Source organism: Camarhynchus parvulus, unplaced genomic scaffold (genome assembly GCF_901933205.1).
Source record: "Camarhynchus parvulus unplaced genomic scaffold, STF_HiC, whole genome shotgun sequence".
Classification (NCBI taxonomy): domain Eukaryota; kingdom Metazoa; phylum Chordata; class Aves; order Passeriformes; family Thraupidae; genus Camarhynchus; species Camarhynchus parvulus.
The window spans coordinates 24,762-43,797 of NW_022148864.1; the positions used below are offsets into that span (position 1 = coordinate 24,762).

General features: G+C 53.2%; 2 protein-coding genes across 2 annotated transcripts in view; one reads left to right on the forward strand and one right to left on the reverse strand.

The window, feature by feature from the left end:
* NPHS1 (NPHS1 adhesion molecule, nephrin) overlaps window positions 1-10,988 on the reverse strand; it is a 28,304-nt gene extending 17,316 nt beyond the window's left edge. Inside the window, exons 1-6 of the mRNA XM_030970867.1 lie at window positions 10,968-10,988; window positions 7,631-7,778; window positions 5,801-5,929; window positions 3,746-3,827; window positions 2,970-3,045; window positions 1,049-1,217 (exon numbers count right to left, since the gene is read on the reverse strand). Of these exons, the coding sequence (XP_030826727.1) occupies window positions 1,049-1,217; window positions 2,970-3,045; window positions 3,746-3,827; window positions 5,801-5,929; window positions 7,631-7,778; window positions 10,968-10,988 (625 nt within the window). The remainder of the gene's footprint in view (window positions 1-1,048; window positions 1,218-2,969; window positions 3,046-3,745; window positions 3,828-5,800; window positions 5,930-7,630; window positions 7,779-10,967) is intronic.
* Window positions 10,989-13,374: 2,386 nt separating this feature from the next.
* LOC115917136 (zinc finger protein 219-like) lies at window positions 13,375-18,436 on the forward strand. Its single transcript, XM_030970870.1, has 3 exons — window positions 13,375-13,478; window positions 15,487-15,553; window positions 17,798-18,436. Exons 2-3 carry the CDS (start codon window positions 15,523-15,525, stop codon window positions 18,295-18,297), a joined length of 531 nt encoding a protein of 176 aa, XP_030826730.1. The 5' UTR covers window positions 13,375-13,478; window positions 15,487-15,522; the 3' UTR covers window positions 18,298-18,436.
* The last annotated feature ends 600 nt before the right edge of the window (window positions 18,437-19,036 follow it).

The window sequence follows — 19,036 nt, forward strand, 5'->3', positions numbered from 1 at the left end:
TAGCGGACCGTATAAACCAGTACGGACCAGTTAGAGACCAGTACGGACCAGTATAAACCAGTACGGACCAGTTAGAGACCAGTACGGACCAGTTAGAGACCAGTACGGACCAGTTAGAGACAAGTACGGACCGGTGTAAACCAGTATGGACCAGTTAGAGACCAGTACGACCAGTACGGACCAGTATGGACCAGTACGGACCAGTATGGACCAGTTAGAGACCAGTATGGACCAGTATAGAGACCAGTACGGACCAGTTAGAGACCAGTACGGACCAGTACACACCAGTACGGACCAGTTAGAGACCAGTATGGACCGGTATGGACCGGTATGGACCGGTATGGACCAGTACTGACCAGTACGGACCAGTACGGACCAGTACAGACCAGTACTGGCCAGTATGGACCAGTATGGACCAGTATAAATGGTTACAAACCAGTATGGACTGATGTAAACCAGTATAAACCACTATGAACCAGTATGGACTGGTATGGGTTATTATGGGTCAGCATGGTCTGACCAGTACAAACCAGTATAAACCAGTATGGACCACTATAAACCAAACCAGTCCCTCCCAGTCCCTCCCAGTTTATCCCAGTTTATCCCAGTTTATCCCAGTCCATCCCAGTCCATCCCAGTCCATCCCAGTCCATCCCAGTTTATCCCAGTTTATCCCAGTTTATCCCAGTTTATCCCAGCCCCTCCCAGTTCCCTCCCAGTCCATCCCAGTTCCCTCCCAGTCCATCCCAGTCCATCCCAGTCCATCCCAGTCCATCCCAGTTTATCCCAGTTTATCCCAGTCCATCCCAGTTTATCCCAGTCCATCCCAGTTTATCCCAGTTTATCCCAGTTTATCCCAGTTTATCCCAGTTTATCCCAGTTTATCCCAGTCTATCCCAGTCCATCCCAGTTTATCCCAGTTTATCCCAGTTTATCCCAGTCCCTCCCAGTTTCTCCCAGTTTATCCCAGTTTATCCCAGCCCCTCCCAGTTTATCCCAGCCCCTCCCAGTTTATCCCAGTTTATCCCAGTCCCTCCCAGTTCCTCACACGCCACTCGCAGTTTGACGCTGGCGCTGCCCCCGCCCCCCGGAAGTGACGTCACGGCGCGGCACCGCAGGATGGCGCCATCGTCCTCGGGGGCGGGGCGGAGCACGAGCCGCGCCCTGGCCACGCCCCCCTCGTCTTCTGACCACGCCCCCGCCAGGGGGAGCCCGTCCTGTGAGGGGGCGGGGACAAGAAAGGAGGCGGAGTCGGAGAAATGGGCGGGGTCAGAGAAAGGGGCGGGGTTCAAGTGGGGTCACGCCCACAAAGGGCTCCCAGTAAATCCCAGTTTGATTCCAGTCACTCCCAGTAACTCCCAGTCACTCCCAGTTTGATCCCAGTAACTCCCAGTATCACCCAGTCACTCCCAGTCCCTCCCAGTATGATCCTGGTGACTCCCAGTTTGATCCCAGTGCCTCCCAGTATGATCCCAGTGATTCCCAGTCTCTCCCAGTAACTCCCAGTATCACCCAGTCACTCCCAGTTTGGTCCCAGTACGATCCCAGTAACTCCCAGTGCCTCCCAGTTTGATCCGACTGATTCCCAGTCCTTCCCAGTAACCTCCCAGTTTGGTCCCAGTTTGATCCCAGTTCCCTCCCAGTCCCTCCCAGTTTGTTCCAGTCCCTCCCAGTTTGTCCCAGTTTATCCCAGTCCATCCCAGTCCCTCCCAGTATAACCCAGTCCCATCCCAGTCCCTCCCAGTCGCTCCCAGTATAACCCTCCCAGTACACCCAGTACCTTGTCCCAGTGCAGACTGCCGGGGCCCCCCAGTATACAGCCCATCCCAGCTCCTCCCGCCCGGACCAGCGGGCAGCACCCAGTACCTGGTCCCACTGGGAGGACTGGGAGCACACTGGGATTTACTGCGAGCACTGGGAGCTCCCGGACTGGGCAGGCCCTGGATACTGGGAGCACTGGGAGGGACTGGGAGCATACTGGGATTTACTGGGAGCACTGGGAGGGACTGGGAGCATACTGGGATTTACTGGGAGGGACTGGGATAGACTGGGATGGACTGGGAGGGACTGGGAGGTTACTGGTTTATACTGGGAGGGAATTGGGGGGAACTGGGAGGGACTGGGACAAACCGGGATGGACTGGGAGGGGACTGGGAGGGAACTGGGTGTTACTGGTTTATACTGGGAGGGACTGGGAAGGACTGGAGCAGCTTTGGGGGGGATTCGAGGGGAGATTTGGGACAATTTGGGGTTAATTGGGGTTAATTGGGGTTAATTGCGGTTAATTGCAGTTAATTGGGGTTGATTAAGGGGTAATTAAGGGGTAATTAAGAGGTTATTATGGGATGTCGGTCGCTCACCCGCGATGTCCATTCTCAGTTTGGGTTAATTAGGGTTAATTAGGGTTAATTAGGGTGTATATTATGGGATGTCGGTGCTCACCCGCAATGTCCATTCTCAGTTTGTGTTAATTGGGGTTCATTGGGTTAATTAGGGTGTATATTATGGGATGTCGGTGCTCACCCGCGATGTCCATTCTCAGTTTGGGTTAATTGCGGTTAATTGGGGTTAATTGCGGTTAATTAGGGTGTCTATTATGGGATGTCGGTGCTCACCCGCGATGTCCATTCTCAGTTTGGGTTAATTGCGGTTAATAACGGTTAATTAGGGTGTATATTATGGGATGTCGGCGCTCACCCGCGATGTCCATTCTCAGTTTGGGTTAATTGCAGTTAATTGGGGTTAATTGCGGTTAATTAGGTGTCTATTATGGGATGTCGGGCTCAGCCCGCGATGTCCATTCTCAGTTTGGGTTAATTGCGGTTAATTGGGTTACGGTTAATTGGGGTGTATATTATGGGATGGGGTGCTCACCCGCGATGTCATTCTCAGTTTGGGTTAATTGGTTGGATTAGGGATAATTAGGGTGTCTATTATGGGATGTGGTCACCGCGACTGGCGCGACCGGCCGTGCTTGGCGCCGCCCGACGGTTGGAGGCCGAGCAGAGCAGGAGCCGCCCCTGGAGAGCGGGGCCGGGGCTCAGCCTGGAACGGGAAACCGGCTCGGGCTGGGACGGACTGGGAGGGACTGGGAGGGACTGGGAGGGACTGGGAGGGACTGGGAGGGACTGGTGTAGGACTGGTTTGGATTGGTTTGGACTGGTTCGGACTGGTTCGGACTGGTTCGGACTGGTTCGGACCGGTTTGGACCGGTTCGGACTGGTTTGGACTGGTTTGTACTGGGATGGACTGGTTTGGACTGGTTTGGACTGGTTTGGACTGGTTCGGACTGGTTCGGACTGGTTTGGACTGGTTTGGACTGGGAGGGACTGGTTTGGACTGGGAGGGACTGGTTTGGACTGGGATGGACTGGGAGGGAGTGGTTTGGTTTATACTGGTCTATAGTGGCTTAAACCGTTCTATGCTGGACTATACTGGTCCATACTGGTCCATACTGGTCCGTACCGGTCCATACTGGTCCATACTGGTCCGTACTGGTCCGTACTGGTCCATACTGGTCCATACTGGTTCTTACTGGTCCATACTGGTCCATACTGGTTCTTACTGGTCCCTACTGGTCCCTACTGGTCCCTACTGGTCCCTACTGGTCCATATTGGTCTGTACTGGTTCTTACTGGTCCATACTGGTTTATACTGGTCCGTACTGGTCTGTACTGGTTCCTACTGGTCCGTACTGGTCTGTACTGGTCCCTACTGGTCCGTACTGGTTTGTACTGGTGCTGACCTGGCCGTGGCCTCGCTGGAGCTCAGTTTGGGGTGGGACCCCTCGAACACGCGGGAGGAGACGTCGGGCAGGGGCTCCTCGCCTGCGGCCACAAACACCAAAAATCACCCAAAAATCACCCCAAATCAGCAAAAATCACCCAAAATCACGCAAAAATCACCCAAAATCAGCAAAAATCACCCCAAAATCAGCAAAAATCACCCAAAATCAGCAAAAATCACCCAAAATCAGCAAAAATCACCCAAAATCAGCAAAAATCACCCCAAAATCAGCAAAAATCACCCAAAATCAGCAAAAATCACCCAAAATCAGCAAAAATCACCCCAAAATCACCCAAAATCAGCAAAAATCACCCCAAAATCAGCAAAAATCACCCCAAAATCAGCAAAAATCACCCAAAATCACCCAAAATCAGCAAAAATCACCCCAAAATCAGCAAAAATCACCCAAAATCAGCAAAAATCACCCAAAATCAGCAAAAATCACCCCAAAATCAGCCAAAATCAGCAAAAATCACCCCAAAATCAGCCAAAAACACCCCAAAGTCGGCCAAAAGATCTGAAAAATTACACCAAAATCACCAAAAGTACCCCAAAATTACACCAAAATCAGCAAAAGTCACTCAAAAATCACCAAAAATGCCCCAAAATCAGCCAAAGTCACCCAAAAATCACCAAAAATGCCCCCAAAATCAGCAAAAATCATCCCAAAATCAGCAAAAATCATCCCAAAATTCACCAAAAATACCCCAAAATCAGCAAAAATCACCCAGAAATCACCAAAAAATCACCCAAAAATCAGCAAAAATCACCCAAAAATCACCCAAAAATCACCCAAAATACCCCAAAATTACACCAAAATCAGTAAAAATCATCTCAAAATCACCAAAACCACCCCCAAATCAGCCAAAATCATCAAAAATACCCCCAAATCAGGAAAAATCACCCAAAATTCACCAAAAATAGCCCAAAGTCAGCCAAAATCATCAAAAATACCCTAAACTTACACCAAAATCAGCAGAAATCATCCCAAAATAACCCAAAATTCACCAAAACCACCCCAAAATCAGCCAAAATCATCAAAAATCATCCCTAAATCAGCAAAAATCACCCCAAAATCACCAAAAATACCCCCAAATTACACCAAAATCAGCAAAAATCATCGCAAAATTCAACAAAAATACCCCAAAGTCAGCTAAAATATCCCAAAATCAGCAAAAATCACCCCCAAATCACCAAAACCAGCACAAAGTCAGAAAAAAATCGCCCCCAAATCAGCCCAAATCAGCCAGAACATCCAAAACCCCCCAGTCACCCCAAACCAGCCCAAATCATTAAAAATCAGCCCAAAATCAGCCTCAAAATGACCCCAAATCAACCGAAATGCCCCAAAGAAACTCAAAATCACTCAAATCACCCAAATGTGTCCCAAAATTGTCCCCAAATTTCCCTAAATCAGCCCAAAAGCAGCCCCAAAATCACCCCAAATTGCCTCAAAATTGTCCCAAAATGCCCCAAAATCACCCAAATAAATTAAAAATCGCCCAAAATCAACCCAAATTGTCCCAAAATTTCTTTAGATCAGCCCAAAATCAGCCCAAAAATCACCTGAATGAATTAAAAATCAGCCAAAATCACCCCAAATTGCCCCAAAAACCCAAAATTTCTTTAGATCAGCCCAAAATCACCCCAAAAATCACCAAAATCACCCCCAAAATCACCCAAAATTGCTCCAAATATTCCCAAAATTGCCCCAAATTCTCCAAAATGCCCCAAAATCACCCAAAATGCCCCAAATAAATTGAAAATCACCCCAAATCGCCCCAAATTGCCCCAAAATTTCTTTTTAGATCAGCCCCAAAATCAGCCCCAAATCACCAAAATCACCCCAAAAATCACCCAAAATGGCCCCAAAATCACCCCAAATGCCCCCAAATATTCCCAAAATCGCCCCCAAATCACCCAAAATTCTCCAAAATGCCCCCAAATCACCCCAAATGCCCCCAAATCACCCCCACTTTAACCAAACTGGCCCGAAATGGCCCCAAATCCTCACCGAGGCGCAGCTCCAGGGTGGGGGCGGGGCGAGCGTCGTGGGCGTGGCAGCGCACGTGAACCTCGGCCCCGCCCAGCAGCGGGAGCTCCGCCCCCTCGAGCAGCTCCAGCGCGGGGGTGCTGGGAGGGACTGGGGGGGGTTGGGAGGGACTGGTTTGTACTGGTTTGTACTGGGAGGGACTGGTTTGTACTGGTTTGTACTGGGAGGGACTGGTTTGTACTGGTTTGTATTGGTTTGTACTGGTTTGTGCTGGTTTGTACTGGTTTGTGCTGGTTTGTACTGGTTTGTACTGGTTTGTGCTGGTTTGTGCTGGTTTGTACTGGTTTGTGCTGGTTTGTGCTGGTTTGTGCTGAGAGGGACTGGTTTGTGCTGGTTTGTACTGGTTTGTACTGGTTTGTACTGGTTTGTACTGGTTTGTGCTGGTTTGTACTGGTTTGTACTGGTTTGTGCTGGTTTGTGCTGGTTTGTGCTGGTTTGTGCTGGTTTGTGCTGGTTTGTGCTGGTTTGTACTGGTTTGTGCTGGTTTGCACTGGGATGACTGGTTTGTGCTGGTTTGTGCTGGTTTGTGCTGGTTTGTACTGGTTTGTGCTGGTTTGTGCTGGTTTGTACTGGTTTGTACTGGTTTGTGCTGGTTTGTACTGGTTTGTACTGGTTTGTGCTGGTTTGTACTGGTTTGTACTGGTTTGTGCTGGTTTGTGCTGGTTTGCACTGGGTTGGACTGGTTTGTGCTGGTTTGTGCTGGTTTGTGCTGGTTTGTGCTGGTTTGTACTGGTTTGTATTGGTTTGTGCTGGTTTGTGCTGGTTTGTACTGGTTTGTACTGGTTTGTACTGGTTTGTGCTGGTTTGTGATGTTTTGGTCCTGGTTTAAGGTTAGGGGTTACCGTGATGGACTGGGATGGACTGGGAGGGGATTGGGAGGGACTGGGAGGGAAACTGGGGGTTACTGGTTTATACTGGTTTATACTGGGAGGGACTGGAGCAGCTTTGCGCGGGTTTTGGGGGGATCCCCTCCGCCTCTCCCAGTTTGTCCCAGTCACTCCCAGTTCCCTCCCAGTAACCCCGGACCCTAAACCAGTAATGGAAAACCCCAAACCAGTATAAACCAGTAACCCTCCGTCCCCTCCCAATCCCATCCCAGTCCATCCCAGTCCATCCCAGTCCATCCCAGTCCATCCCAGTCCCTCCCAGTCCCATCCCAGTCCCTCCCAGTTCACTCACTGGTATCCTACAGGGAACAGGCGCCCCTCCCAGTACAAACCAGTACAAACCAGTTCCCTCCCAGTCGCTCCCAGTATATCCCAGTCACTCCCTGGTATCCCACTGGGAAGAGCCGTTCCTCCCAGTATAACCAGTATAAACCAGTCCCTCCCAGTATAAACCAGTCCCCTCCCAGTTCTCTCACAGTTCCCTCCCAGTTTGATCCCACTCCTTTTAGTCCCTCCCAGTTTGTCCCAGTTTGATCCCAGTCCCTCCCAGTCCATCCCAGTATAACCCAGTCCATTCCAGTTCCCTCCCAGTCCCTCCCAGTTTGTCCCAGTTTATCCCAGTCAATCCCAGTCCCTCCCAGTTCAATCCCAATCCCCTCCCAGTCCATCCCAGTTCCCTCCCAGTTTGTCCCAGTCCATCCCAGTTTGATCCCAGTTTGTCCCAGTTCCCTCCCAGTCCCTCCCAGTCCATCCCAGTTCCCTCCCAGTCCCTCCCAGTTTGATCCCAGTCCCTCCCAGTCCCTCCCAGTTTGTCCCAGTTTGTCCCAGTTTGTCCCAGTTTGTCCCAGTTTGTCCCAGTTTGACCCCAGTTTGTCCCAGTTTGTCCCAGTTTGTCCCAGTTTACCCAGCACGCTGAGCTGCGCCGGTCGGGACGCTCGGGTCTCGTTCCCCTCCCCCGCCTGGCAGGTGAAGACCTCGTCGTCCTCCAGGGTCACGGGGCGGATCCGCAGGTGGTGCTCACCTGGCCACGCCCACGTCAGGCCACGCCCACTCTGGCCACGCCCACTCGGTGTAACGGCCCCGAATGGGGCAAAAATGGGCCCGAAATCAACCCCAAAATGGAGGGGGAATCGCTCCAAAATTGACAAAATCGCCCCAAAATTAACCCCAAAATTAACTGCCCAAAATGAGCTGCCCAAAATTGCCCAGAATAATCCCCAAACCACCTGAAAATTAACTCAAAAATCAGCCCAAAATCAACGCAAAATCAATCGAAAATTGTCCAAAATCAACCCCAAAATCAACCCCAAAATCGACTTCAAAATGACCCCAAAATTGCCCCAAATCACCTCAAAATGAGCCCAAAATCAGCCCCAATATTGTCCCAAAATTGCCCCAAATCACCTCAAAATCATCCCAAAATAACCCTCAAGTCAACCCCAATATTGCCCCCAAATTAACCCCAAAATTAACCCCAAAATGACCCAAAAATCCCCCAAATCCCCCCAAAATTCCCCCCCAAATTTCCCAATATCTCCCCGAAATCAGCCACGCCCCTTTCCCCACCTCCCTTTAGCCACGCCCCATTTGTGACTCCAGCACTTTAGCCACGCCCCTTTCACCACGCCCATTCGTGACCCCACCCTTAAACCCGCAGTTGGCCACGCCCACTCGTGACCACACCCTTTAATCGAGCCTCTTTAGCCACGCCCATTTGAGACTTTACTCTTTAGCCACGCCCATTTTGTGGCCACACCCCTTTAACCCCACCCTATTTAGCCACACCCCATTGTGGCCACACCCTTTAACCACCCCCTTTAGCCACGCCCACTTCTCCCCTGATTTGTGGCCCCTTTGCCCCCCTTTAGCAACACCCAACATTCAGTCACCGGCCACACCCCTTGTAACCGTGCCCCGCCATCCTCTTTACCACCCCAACCTTATACCCCCCCCCCATTGGCCACGCCCTTTGTGACTGCCAATCTGTAGCCCCACCCTTTAGCCCTCCCACCCATGTTAGCCCCAGCCCTTTGGCCACACCCCCTAAGGCCCCACCCTATTTAACCACGCCCCCCCATTGTGGCCACACCCTTTAACCACGCCCCCTTTAGCCACGCCCACTTCTCCCCTGATTTGTGGCCATGCCCCTTTAGCCACACCCGCTTGTGGCCACACCCCTTTAACCCTGCCCCTTTAACCACGCCCCTTTGTGTCCCCACCCCATTTAGCCACGCCCCTTTGTGATCTGCCAATGTAGCCCCACCCCTTTAGCCCTGCCCATTTGTTATCCCCAGCCCCTTTGGCCACGCCCCTCTATGGTCCCAATTTCGTTAACCACGCCCCTTCTGTGGCCACACCCCTTTAACAAATTCTTTAGCTCCACCCCCTCTTTTCCTCTTTAGCCACGCCCTCTTTAGCCCCACCCCAATTGTTGTCTTTAGCCACGCCCCTTTAGCCCCGCCCACTGAGCCCCGCCCTTTCATGTCCCCACCCCATTTACCCACCGCCCCACATTCGCCAAAGTCTCAAAATTCCCCTCAAAACCCGAGGGTGGCCCGAAAGGGGGTTTCCCCAAACCCCCCCAGAACCCCTCAGCCCCCCCCACTTCCCCGGCCAGGCCCCCCAAATCCCCCCAAATTCCCCAAATCCCCCCAGAATCCCACTCCAGGACCCCCAAATTCCCCCCAAAGGGCGGGGCCAAGGGGGCGGAGCCCCCACTACCGGAAAGGATCCCTTTGGGACCCCTAAATTTGACCCCCAATCCCCCTGGGGTGACCCCCCCCAAATCCGACCCCCAAACCCCCAAATCCCGCCGGGACCCCCAAACCCCCCAAATGTCCGCCCAAACTCCCTGGACCCCCAAAACTCCCCAACAATTTCAGGAGCCCCCAAATTCCCCCAAATTCCCCCAAATTCCCCCCTAAAAATCCCTAAAAACTCCCCCAGGACCCCCAAAATCTTGCCCAAATTCCCCCAAATTCCTTCAGGAGCCCCCAAATCCCCCAAATTTTCCCTCAGCTCCCTCAGGACCCCCAAAATCCCCTCCCCCCAATTCCTTGCGGGACCCCCAAATTCCCCCAAATTTCCCCAAAATTCCCCCGAGTCCCCCAAACCCCCAAATTCCCCCCAATTCTTTGCGGACCCCCAAATTTCCCCCAACATCCCCCAAAATCCCCTCAAATCCCCCCAAATTCCCTCGGGACCTCCCCAAATCCCCCAAATTCCCCCATCCCCTCAGGACCCCCAAACTCCCCAAATGGTTCGGGACCCCCTAAAACACCTCCCGACCCCCCAAAACCCACCCAGGACCCCCCAAATTCCCCTCGAATTCCTTCAGGACCCCCGAAAATCCCCCCAAACCCCCAAAACTGCCCCCGCTGAGCCCCAAAATCTTCTTGGGACCCCCCAAATCCCCCTCGGAACCCCCAAATTCCTTCAAAACTCCCTCCAGGACCCCCCAAAAACTCCCCCAAATCCTCCCCAAGTTCTCTCAGGACCCCCCAAATCGCCCCTAAATTCGGTTTGGGACCCCTAAAATCCCCCTCGGGACCCCCAAATTCCTCCAGGACCCCCCAAGATCCCCCCAAATCCCCCCAAATTCCTCCAGGACACCCCAAATCCCCTTAAAAACCCCCACCAGGACCCCCAAAACTCCCCCCAATTCCTTCAGGACCCCCCAAATCCTCCCCAAATCGCTTCAGAACCCCCAAAATCCCCCCCAAATGGTTTGGGACCCCCCAAACCCCTAAAACACCTCCAGACCCCCCCAAAACCCACCCAGGACCCCCCAAATTCCCCTCGAATTCCTTCAGGATCCCCCCAAAATCCCCCAAATTCCCCCAAAATCCCCCTAAAAACGCCACCAGGACCCCCAAACCCTTCCAAATTCACTCAGGACCCCCCAAAATCCCCCAAATTCCATCAGGACCCCCAAAATCCTCCCCAAAATGGTTTGGGACCCCCTGAAATCCCCTCGGGACCCCCAAATTCCCCCCAAATCTCCCCAAATTCTCTTGGGACCCCCTCAAAATTCCCCCAAATTCACTCAGGACCCCCCAAAATCCCCCCAAATTCCATCAGGACCCCCGAAAATCCTCCCCAAAATGGTTTGGGACCCCCTGAAATCCTCACGGGACCCCCAAATCTCCCCAAATTCTCTTGGGACCCCCAAAATTCCCCCAAATCCCACTCGGGACCCCCCAAATCCCCCCAAAATCCCCCCCAGCCCCTCCCCCACTCACCCAGCCCAGCCCCTCCCCCATCGCCGCTCGCGCCCCGCGGCCTTTGGGGGGGGGAGGGGCCCCGGGACCCCTATTTGGGGAGGAGGGGGCGGGGCTTGAGGCCACGCCCCCTTGCCTTGGCCACGCCCCCTGGCCGCGCTCCCATTGGCGGAGCCGGGCGCGGGAATTTGGGGAATGCGGGGGAGGGGCGGGGCCGGGGGGGGGGAGGGGGAGGGGCGGGAACCCCCCCACGGAATTCCCCAAAATGCCCCAAAAGCCCCAAAAATGCCCCAAAAATGCCTCAAATTGCACCAAAAATGCCCCAAAATGCCCCAAAATCGCCCCAAAATCGCCTCAAATGTCCCAAAAATGCCCCAAAATGTCCCAAAATGCCCCAAAAATGTCCCAAAAAGCACCAAAAATGTCCCAAAATCGCTTCAAATGTCCCAAAATCGTCTCAAAATGCACCAAAAATGCCCCAAAATTGCCCTAAAAATGCCCAAAAAATGCCCCAAAAAGCCCCAAAAATGCCCCAAAATTGCACCAAAAATGCGCCAAAATTGCACCAAAAATGCGCCAAAATTGCACTAAAAATAAAATTGCACCAAAAATGCACCAAAAATGCCCCAAAATCGTTTCAAATGTCCCAAAATCGCCTCAAATTGCACCAAAAATGCCCCAAATTTGCAAAAAATGCCCCAAAAATGCCCCCAATTTCCTCACATTGCACAAAAATGCCCCCAAAAGCCCCAAAAATGCCCCAAAATCGCCTCAAATTCCCCAAAATCGCCTCAAAATGCACCAAAAATGCCCCAAAATTGCACAAAATGCCCCAAAAATGCCCCAAAACCCCCCAAAATGCCCCAAAATCGCCTCAAAATGCACCAAAAATGCCCCAAAATTCCCTAAATTCACCCCAAATTTCTCAAATTTCACCCCAAACTCCCCGGAAATGCTTCAAACTTCCCCGAAATTCCCCCAAAACTCTCCAAAATGCCCCAAAATTCCCCAAAATTGCCCCAAAAAATCACCGACATTCCACAGAATTGCCCCAAATTCCCCCAAAATTCACCAGAAATTCCCCAAAATTCACCCCAAATCCCCCAAAAATGGTCTGGGAACCCCAAAATCCCCCAAATTCTCCAAATTTCTCCCAAAATTTTGACCAAAATTCACCTGGAATTGACTCAAAAAGGAGCTGGGACCCAAATTCAGCCAAAATTCCCCCAAAATTCCCGAAAATGTTCCCAAAATTCACTCCAAATTACCCAAATTCCCCAAAATTCACCTGAAATTTCCCAAATTCCCCCAAAATTCCTCAAAATTTCACAAAATTCCCCCAAATTTCTGAAAATGCTCCCAAAATTCAGCCAAAATTCCCCAAATTCCCCCAAATTCCTCAAAATTCACCCCAAATTGCCCCAAATTCACCTGAAATGCCCCAAATTCCCCAAAATTGACCCCAAATCCCCAAAATTCCTCCAAATTTACCTGAAATTCCCCCAAATTCGCCCCAAAATCGCACAAAATTCCCCCAAATCCCCCAAATTTCACCCAAAATTTCCACCCAAATTCACCTGGAATTGACCCAAAAAGGAGCTGGGACCCAAATTCAGCCAAAATTCCCCCAAATTCCCTCAAATGTTCCCAAAATTCACCCAAAATTCCCCAAATTCCCAAGGAAATTCCCCACTAACAAAGCCACGCCCATTTCACGGTGACCACGCCCACAAACCCGACTTGACCACGCCCATTCTGCTCCGAGATCCCCTCCGGCCTGAGCCGCGCCTTCTCCGCGCTCTGATTGGTTATTCACGTCTTGGCCACGCCCCCTTCTTTACCTCCGCCTTATCGGCGTTGTGATTGGTTCGTTTCCCACCCTGCTTTTCTCCCATTGGATCCGGTTCAGAGTAGCCCCGCCCTCTTTTAGACCCCTCCCCTCGCCTTTTCTGATTGGTCCCTATTTTGCCTAACTCAGCCCCCCCCATAGCTCCGATTGGTTCTCGTCCTCTGAAACCGTTTCTTATTGGTTCCGGTTGCTCTTAGCCCCTCCTTTTCTTTCATCCCGCCCACCTCGCGCTCCGATTGGCCCCGTTTCCTTTTAACCCCGCCCACCGCGCCTTCTCATTGGCTCCGCTTCCTCTTCACTCCTCCCCTCCTTTCTCCATCTCCCGCCTCTACATGCCCGCCCCTCCCTCCCTCCCATTGGCCACTCATCTCTTAACCCCTCCCACCTTTCTCTCCTATTGGCTCCTTCCCTCCCTACCCCTTCTCCCATTGGCTCCGCCCAAGGCCCCGCCCCCGGCCCAAGATGGCGGCGGGCCCCGCCGCCGCCGCCGCCCGCGGCCGCTTCCCCGCCCGGCCCCCGCCGTGGCCTCGGGTCCCTCCGGGCCCTGCCCGAGCCCGGACCCCGCTGGGCGGCCCCGAGGGCCCGGCCCGGCCCGACCCCGCGCTCCGGGCGCTCGTGGCCCTGGGCCGCGGCCTCCGCGCCTGCGGGCGCTGCTCGGGGAGCGCCCCGGGCCCGACCGGCCGGTGAGGGCGAGCGGCGGCGGGAACGTCCTGAGGGGAAAGTGCGGGAATTGGGGCGGACCGAGGGGATCTGGGGGGTCCTGAGGGTTTTTGGGGGAATTTTGAGGGGGATTGGGGAGTTCTGAGGGGATTTGAGGGGTTCTGAGGGGATCTGGGGGGTCCGGAGGGGATTTGGGGGAATTTTGAGGGGATTTGGGGGGGGTCCTGAGGGGATTTGAGGGGAATTTGGGGGGTCTTGGGTGGTTTTTGGGGGGGGAATTTGGTGGATTTGAGGAGGTTTTGGGGTGCTTTGGGAGAATGTGGTGTTTCCTGAGGGGATCTGGGGGGAATTCGGGGGGTCCTGAGGGAGTGAGGGGGGGATTGAGTGATCCTGAGGGGATCTGGGGGGTCCTGAGGGGGATTTGGGGGAATTTTGAGGGGGATTTGGGGAAACCGAGCGGATTTGGGGGTCCTGAGGGGGATTTGGGGGAATTTTGAGGGGGATTTGGGGAAACCGAGGGATTTGGGGGTCTGAGGGGATTTGGGGGGATTTTGAGGGGGAATTGGGAAACCGGGGGATTTGGGGGGATTTCGGGGGGGGGGTCTGAGGGTCCTGGGGAATTGAGGTGATCTCATGTTCCTGAGGGGATTTGGGGAGGAATTGGAGTGATTTTTGAGGGGATTTTGGGGGATCTTGAGGGGATTTGGGGGCAATTGGGAGGTTCTGAGGGGATTTTGGGGAATTTTGGGCGGATTTGGGGGGTCCTGAGGGGATTTGGAGGGAATTTTGGGGGTCCTGAGGGGGGTGAGAGAGGATTTTGGGGGTTCTGAGGAGATTTAGGGGAATTTTGGGTGGATTTGGGGGATGCTGAGGGGATCTGGGGGGTCCTGAGGGGGATTTGGGGAGAGGGGATTTGAGGGGATTTAGGGGAAACTGGGGAGGGTCCTGAGGGGATTTGGGGGGAATTGAGGCGCTCTGAGGTTCCTGAGGGGGATTTGGGGAGGAATTTGAGTGATTCTGAGGGGATTTGAGTGATTCTGAGGGGATTTTGGGGAATTTTGGGCGGATTTGGGGGATTCTGAGGGGATTTGGGGGGAATTCAGGGGGGTCCTGAGGGGATTTGGGGAGAATTTTGAGGGGTCCTGAGGGGATGAGAGAGGATTTTGGGGGATTCTGTGGGATTTGGGGGGTCCTCGGGGGATTTGGGGGGGAATTAGGAGATTCTGAGGAGATTTAGGGGAATTTTGGGTGGATTTCGGGAATTCTGAGGGGATTTGGGGGCTTCTGAGGGGATTTGGGGGAATTTTTGGGGCGTTCTGAGAGGATTTGGGGAGTTTTGGGGCAGTCTGGGGGTCCTGAGGGGATTTTTGGGGTCCTGGGTGATTTCTGGGGGAGAATTTGGGGTTTTCGGGGGGTTTTGAGGAGGTTTTGGGGTGCTTTGGGAGAATTTGGTGCTTCCTGAGGGGATTTGGGGCGGTTTGGGGGTTCCTGAGGGGATTTGGGGGGAATTTTGGGGGGTTCTGAGGTAAATTTGGCGATTTTGAGGTAAATTTGGATTCTGAGGTAAATTTGTGGTGATTTTGAGGTAAATTTGGTGACTTTGAGGGCGATTTGGGTGATTTTGAGGCATTTTCAGGGCATTTTTGGGGATTCTGAGGGGTCTGAAGGGTCCTGAGAGGTTTTGGAGCCGATTTGGGGAGATTTTGGGGGGATTTGAGGTTGTTTTGGGAAATCTTGGGGATTCTGAGGGGATTTGGGAGACCCTGAGGGATCTGAAGGATCCTGTGGGATTCTGGGGCAGATTTTGGGGGATTTAAAAGGAATTTGGGGAAATTCTGAGGGGATTTTGAGGGATCTGAGGGGTCTGAAGGGTCCTGAGGGGTTTTGGGGCAAATTTTGGGGGTTTTGGGGCAGGAATTTGGGTTTTTTTGGGCGGATTTTGGGGTTTTTAGTGTGAAAAGGGGGCGTGGCTACAGGGAAAGGGGCGTGGCTTTGTGGGCGTGGCTGAGTCTGACCCCGCCCCTTCCGCAGGAGGAGTTCCGGGGGTTCCTCCCCGAGGAGCTGGAGATGCCCCTCCCCCCACGGCGCTCCCGCAGAGGTCAGTGACCCCGAAATCCCTCAAAATCACCCCAAAAATACCCCAAATCACCCAAAATACCCCAAAAATACCCCAAATCACCCAAAAATACCCCAAAATCACCCCAAAAATGCACCCAAATTACCCCAAATCACCCAAAATCACCCCAAAAATACCCCAAAATCACCCCAAAAGTACCCAAAATTACCCAAAATAACCCCAAAAATACCCCAAATCACCCCAAAAATACCCCAAAATTACCCCAAAATTGCCTAAAATCACCCAAAGTCACCCCAAAAATGCACCCAAATTACCCCAAATCCCCCAAAATCACCCCCAAAAATACCCCAAAATTACCCCAAAATACCCCAAATCACCCCAAAATCACCCCAAAAATACCCCAAAAATACCCGAAATCACCCAAAATAACCCCAAAATCTCCCCAAAATCCCCCAAATCCCCCCAAAATCACTAAAATCACCCCAAAATCACCCCAAAAATACCCCAAAACTGCCCAAAATCTCCCCAAAATCACCCCAAATCACTCAAAATTCCCTAGAATCACCCCAAAATCCCCCAAAATCCGCCAAAATCTCCCCAAATCACCCCAAAACTGCCCAAAATCCCCCAAAATTTCCTAATATCAGCCCGAAATTGCCTTAAATCGCTGTAAATCCAGCAGATTTACCAAAACCCCTCAAAATCACCTCAGAGTGACCCCAGATCACCCGAAAATCCCCCAAAATCTCCAAAATCACCCCCAAATCACCCCTAATCACCCAAAACCTCTCAAAATCACCCCAAAATCACCCTAAATTACCCCAATTCCCCCAAATCCCCCCAAAATCCCCCCAAAATTACCCAAAATCACCCTAAATTACCCAAATTCCTCCAAATCACCCCAAAATCACCCAAAAGAGACCAAAGTTGCATTAAAACCGCCCCAAATCACCCCAAAATTGCCTTGAATTGCTCTAAACCCCCCAAATTTAGCCAAAATCTCTCAAAATCGTCCCCAAAATCACCACAAAACTGCCCCAAATCACCCCAAAATCACCCAAAGTTCCCTAAAATCACCCCAAAAAGACCCCAAGTATCCCAAAATCACCCCAAAATCACCCAAATCACCCCCAAAATACCCCAAAATACTCCAAATCCCCCAAATCCCCCAAAAATCACTAAAATCACCCCAAAATCACCCCAAAAATACCCCAAACCTGCCCAAAATCTCCCCAAAATCACCCCCAATCTCCCAAAATTCCCTAGAATCACCCCAAAACCCCCAAAATCCGCCAAAATCTCCCCAAAAATCCTCCCCAAATCACCCCAAAATCACCCAAAATTCCCTAAAATTACTGCACAATCGCCCCAAAACTGCCCCAAATCCCCCGGATCACCCCAAAATGACCCAAAATTGAGCAAAATTACATGAAAATCACCCCAAATCCCCCAAAATTCCCCCAAATCTCCTAAATCACCCTAAAATCACCTTAAAATTACCCCAAAATCCCTGAAATCACCCCCAAATGGCCCTAAATTCCCCAAAATCACCCCAAAGTCACCCAAAACCCCCAAAATCACCCCAAACCTGCCCCAAATCACCCTAAAATCCCCCAAAATCCCCCCAAAAATCCCCAAAATTCTTCCAGGAGCCCCCAAAATCCCCCGATTTCCTCCCAAATCTCCCCAAAAATCCCTAAAATTCTCCCAGGACTCCTCAAAATCTCCCAAATCCCCCCAAAATCCCTCTAAAAATCCCCCCAAATCTCCCCGAAAATGCCCCAAATTCCCCCGAAATTCCCCCCAAATTCCCCAAAATTCTTCCAGGATTCCCCAAAATCCCCGAAATCTCCCAAAATCCCCCAAAATCCCCCCAAATTCCCCCCAAAATCCTCCCAAACTTCCCTTAAATTCTTCCAGGATTCCCCAAAATCTCCTAAATCCCCCCAAAATCCCCCAGGGAGACACTTGGGACGCCCCAATGTCTTTTGGGATCCCCCAAATTCCCCCCAAATCCTCCCAAAAATCCCTGAAATTCCCCCAAATCCCCCCAAAATCCCTCTGAAAATCCCCAAAATTCTTCCAGGACCCCCCCAAAATCCTCCCAAATCTCCCCAAAATCGCCCCCAAGTCTCCCCAAAATCCCTCAAATTTCCCCCAAAATCCCCCCTAATCACCCCAGGACCCCCCCATCTCTTTTGGGACCCCCCCAAAATCCCCAAAATTCCCCAAAATCCCCCTGACCCCCTCTCCCCTCCCCCACAGGTTCCCGGCTCCCCTCTGGCTCCGCCCCCTCCCCGCCCCACGTGGTGGGCGTGGCCTCCTCGCCATCGCCCCGCCCACCCCGCCTCAAGCCCCGCCCCCGCCTCTGCCTGCTGCGCTTCAGGGGCGGAGTCTGGCGGAGGGGGCGTGGCAGAGGGGGCGGAGCTTCCAGCGCTGACCCCACCCCCCGCGGCAGAGGGGGCGGGGCCAGGAGCCGCAGCGGCAGTGGGCGGGGCTTGCGGCGGCAGTTCGTGATGCCATTGGTCAGCGCTCGTTCGGCTCGGCCAATCAGGCCCCCGCGGCGCTTTGCGGACACGCCCACCCCGGAAGTGACCGGCGGGAGCGCCAGGGACGGCCAGGAGCCCCAAAACCCCCCAAAATTCACCCCAAACCCCCCAAAATTCACCCAAACCCCCCAAAATCGGCACCAAACCCACCAAAATCCACCCGGGACCCCCTTGGGGACAGCCAGGGCCTCCTTGGGGACACTCGGGACCCCCTAAAATCCACCTGGGACCCCCTTGGGGACCCCCAAAACTCCCCAAAATCTGCCCAGGACCCCCCAAAATCCACCCGGGACCCCCTTGGGGACATTTGGGATCCCCTTGGAGACACCCAAGACCCCCCAAAATCTGCCCCAAATTCCCCCAAATCCCCCCAGGACCCCCCAGACCCCCCCGGGACCCCCCAGGGGACCCTCGGGACCCTTTGGGGACCCCCAAAGCCGCCCCGCCCCCCCCCGGTGTCCCCTCCCCCCGGCGGGCGCTGCTGAGGGCGGCCACGTTCCGCTGGGGCGGCGCTGACGTCATCACCGTGGGCGGTGACGTCATCAAGCCGAGCCGGGTGGTGCTTAAGCCCTGCGATGACGTCATCAGGGGGGGCGGCGACGGCGTCAAGGTCAACTGTGACGTCATCAGAGGGCGCGGCGGCGACGGCGGCGGCAGAACGGCCGGTGACGTCATCAGAGGCGGCGGTGACGTCATCGACCGCGCCGGTGACGTCATCGCGCCGTCCCACGGAGGCGCTGGATCCGCCTGTGACGTCATCAAACGAGACGGTGACGTCATCAAACCTGCCTGTGATGTCATCAAACCAGCTCATGATGTCATCAAATCCGCCTGTGACGTCACCGATCCAACCCGTGACGCCATCGGGCAAACCTGTGACGTCATCAAGCAAACGTGTGACGTCATTAAACCTGCCGGTGACATCATCAAACCCGCCTGTGACATCACCAATCCA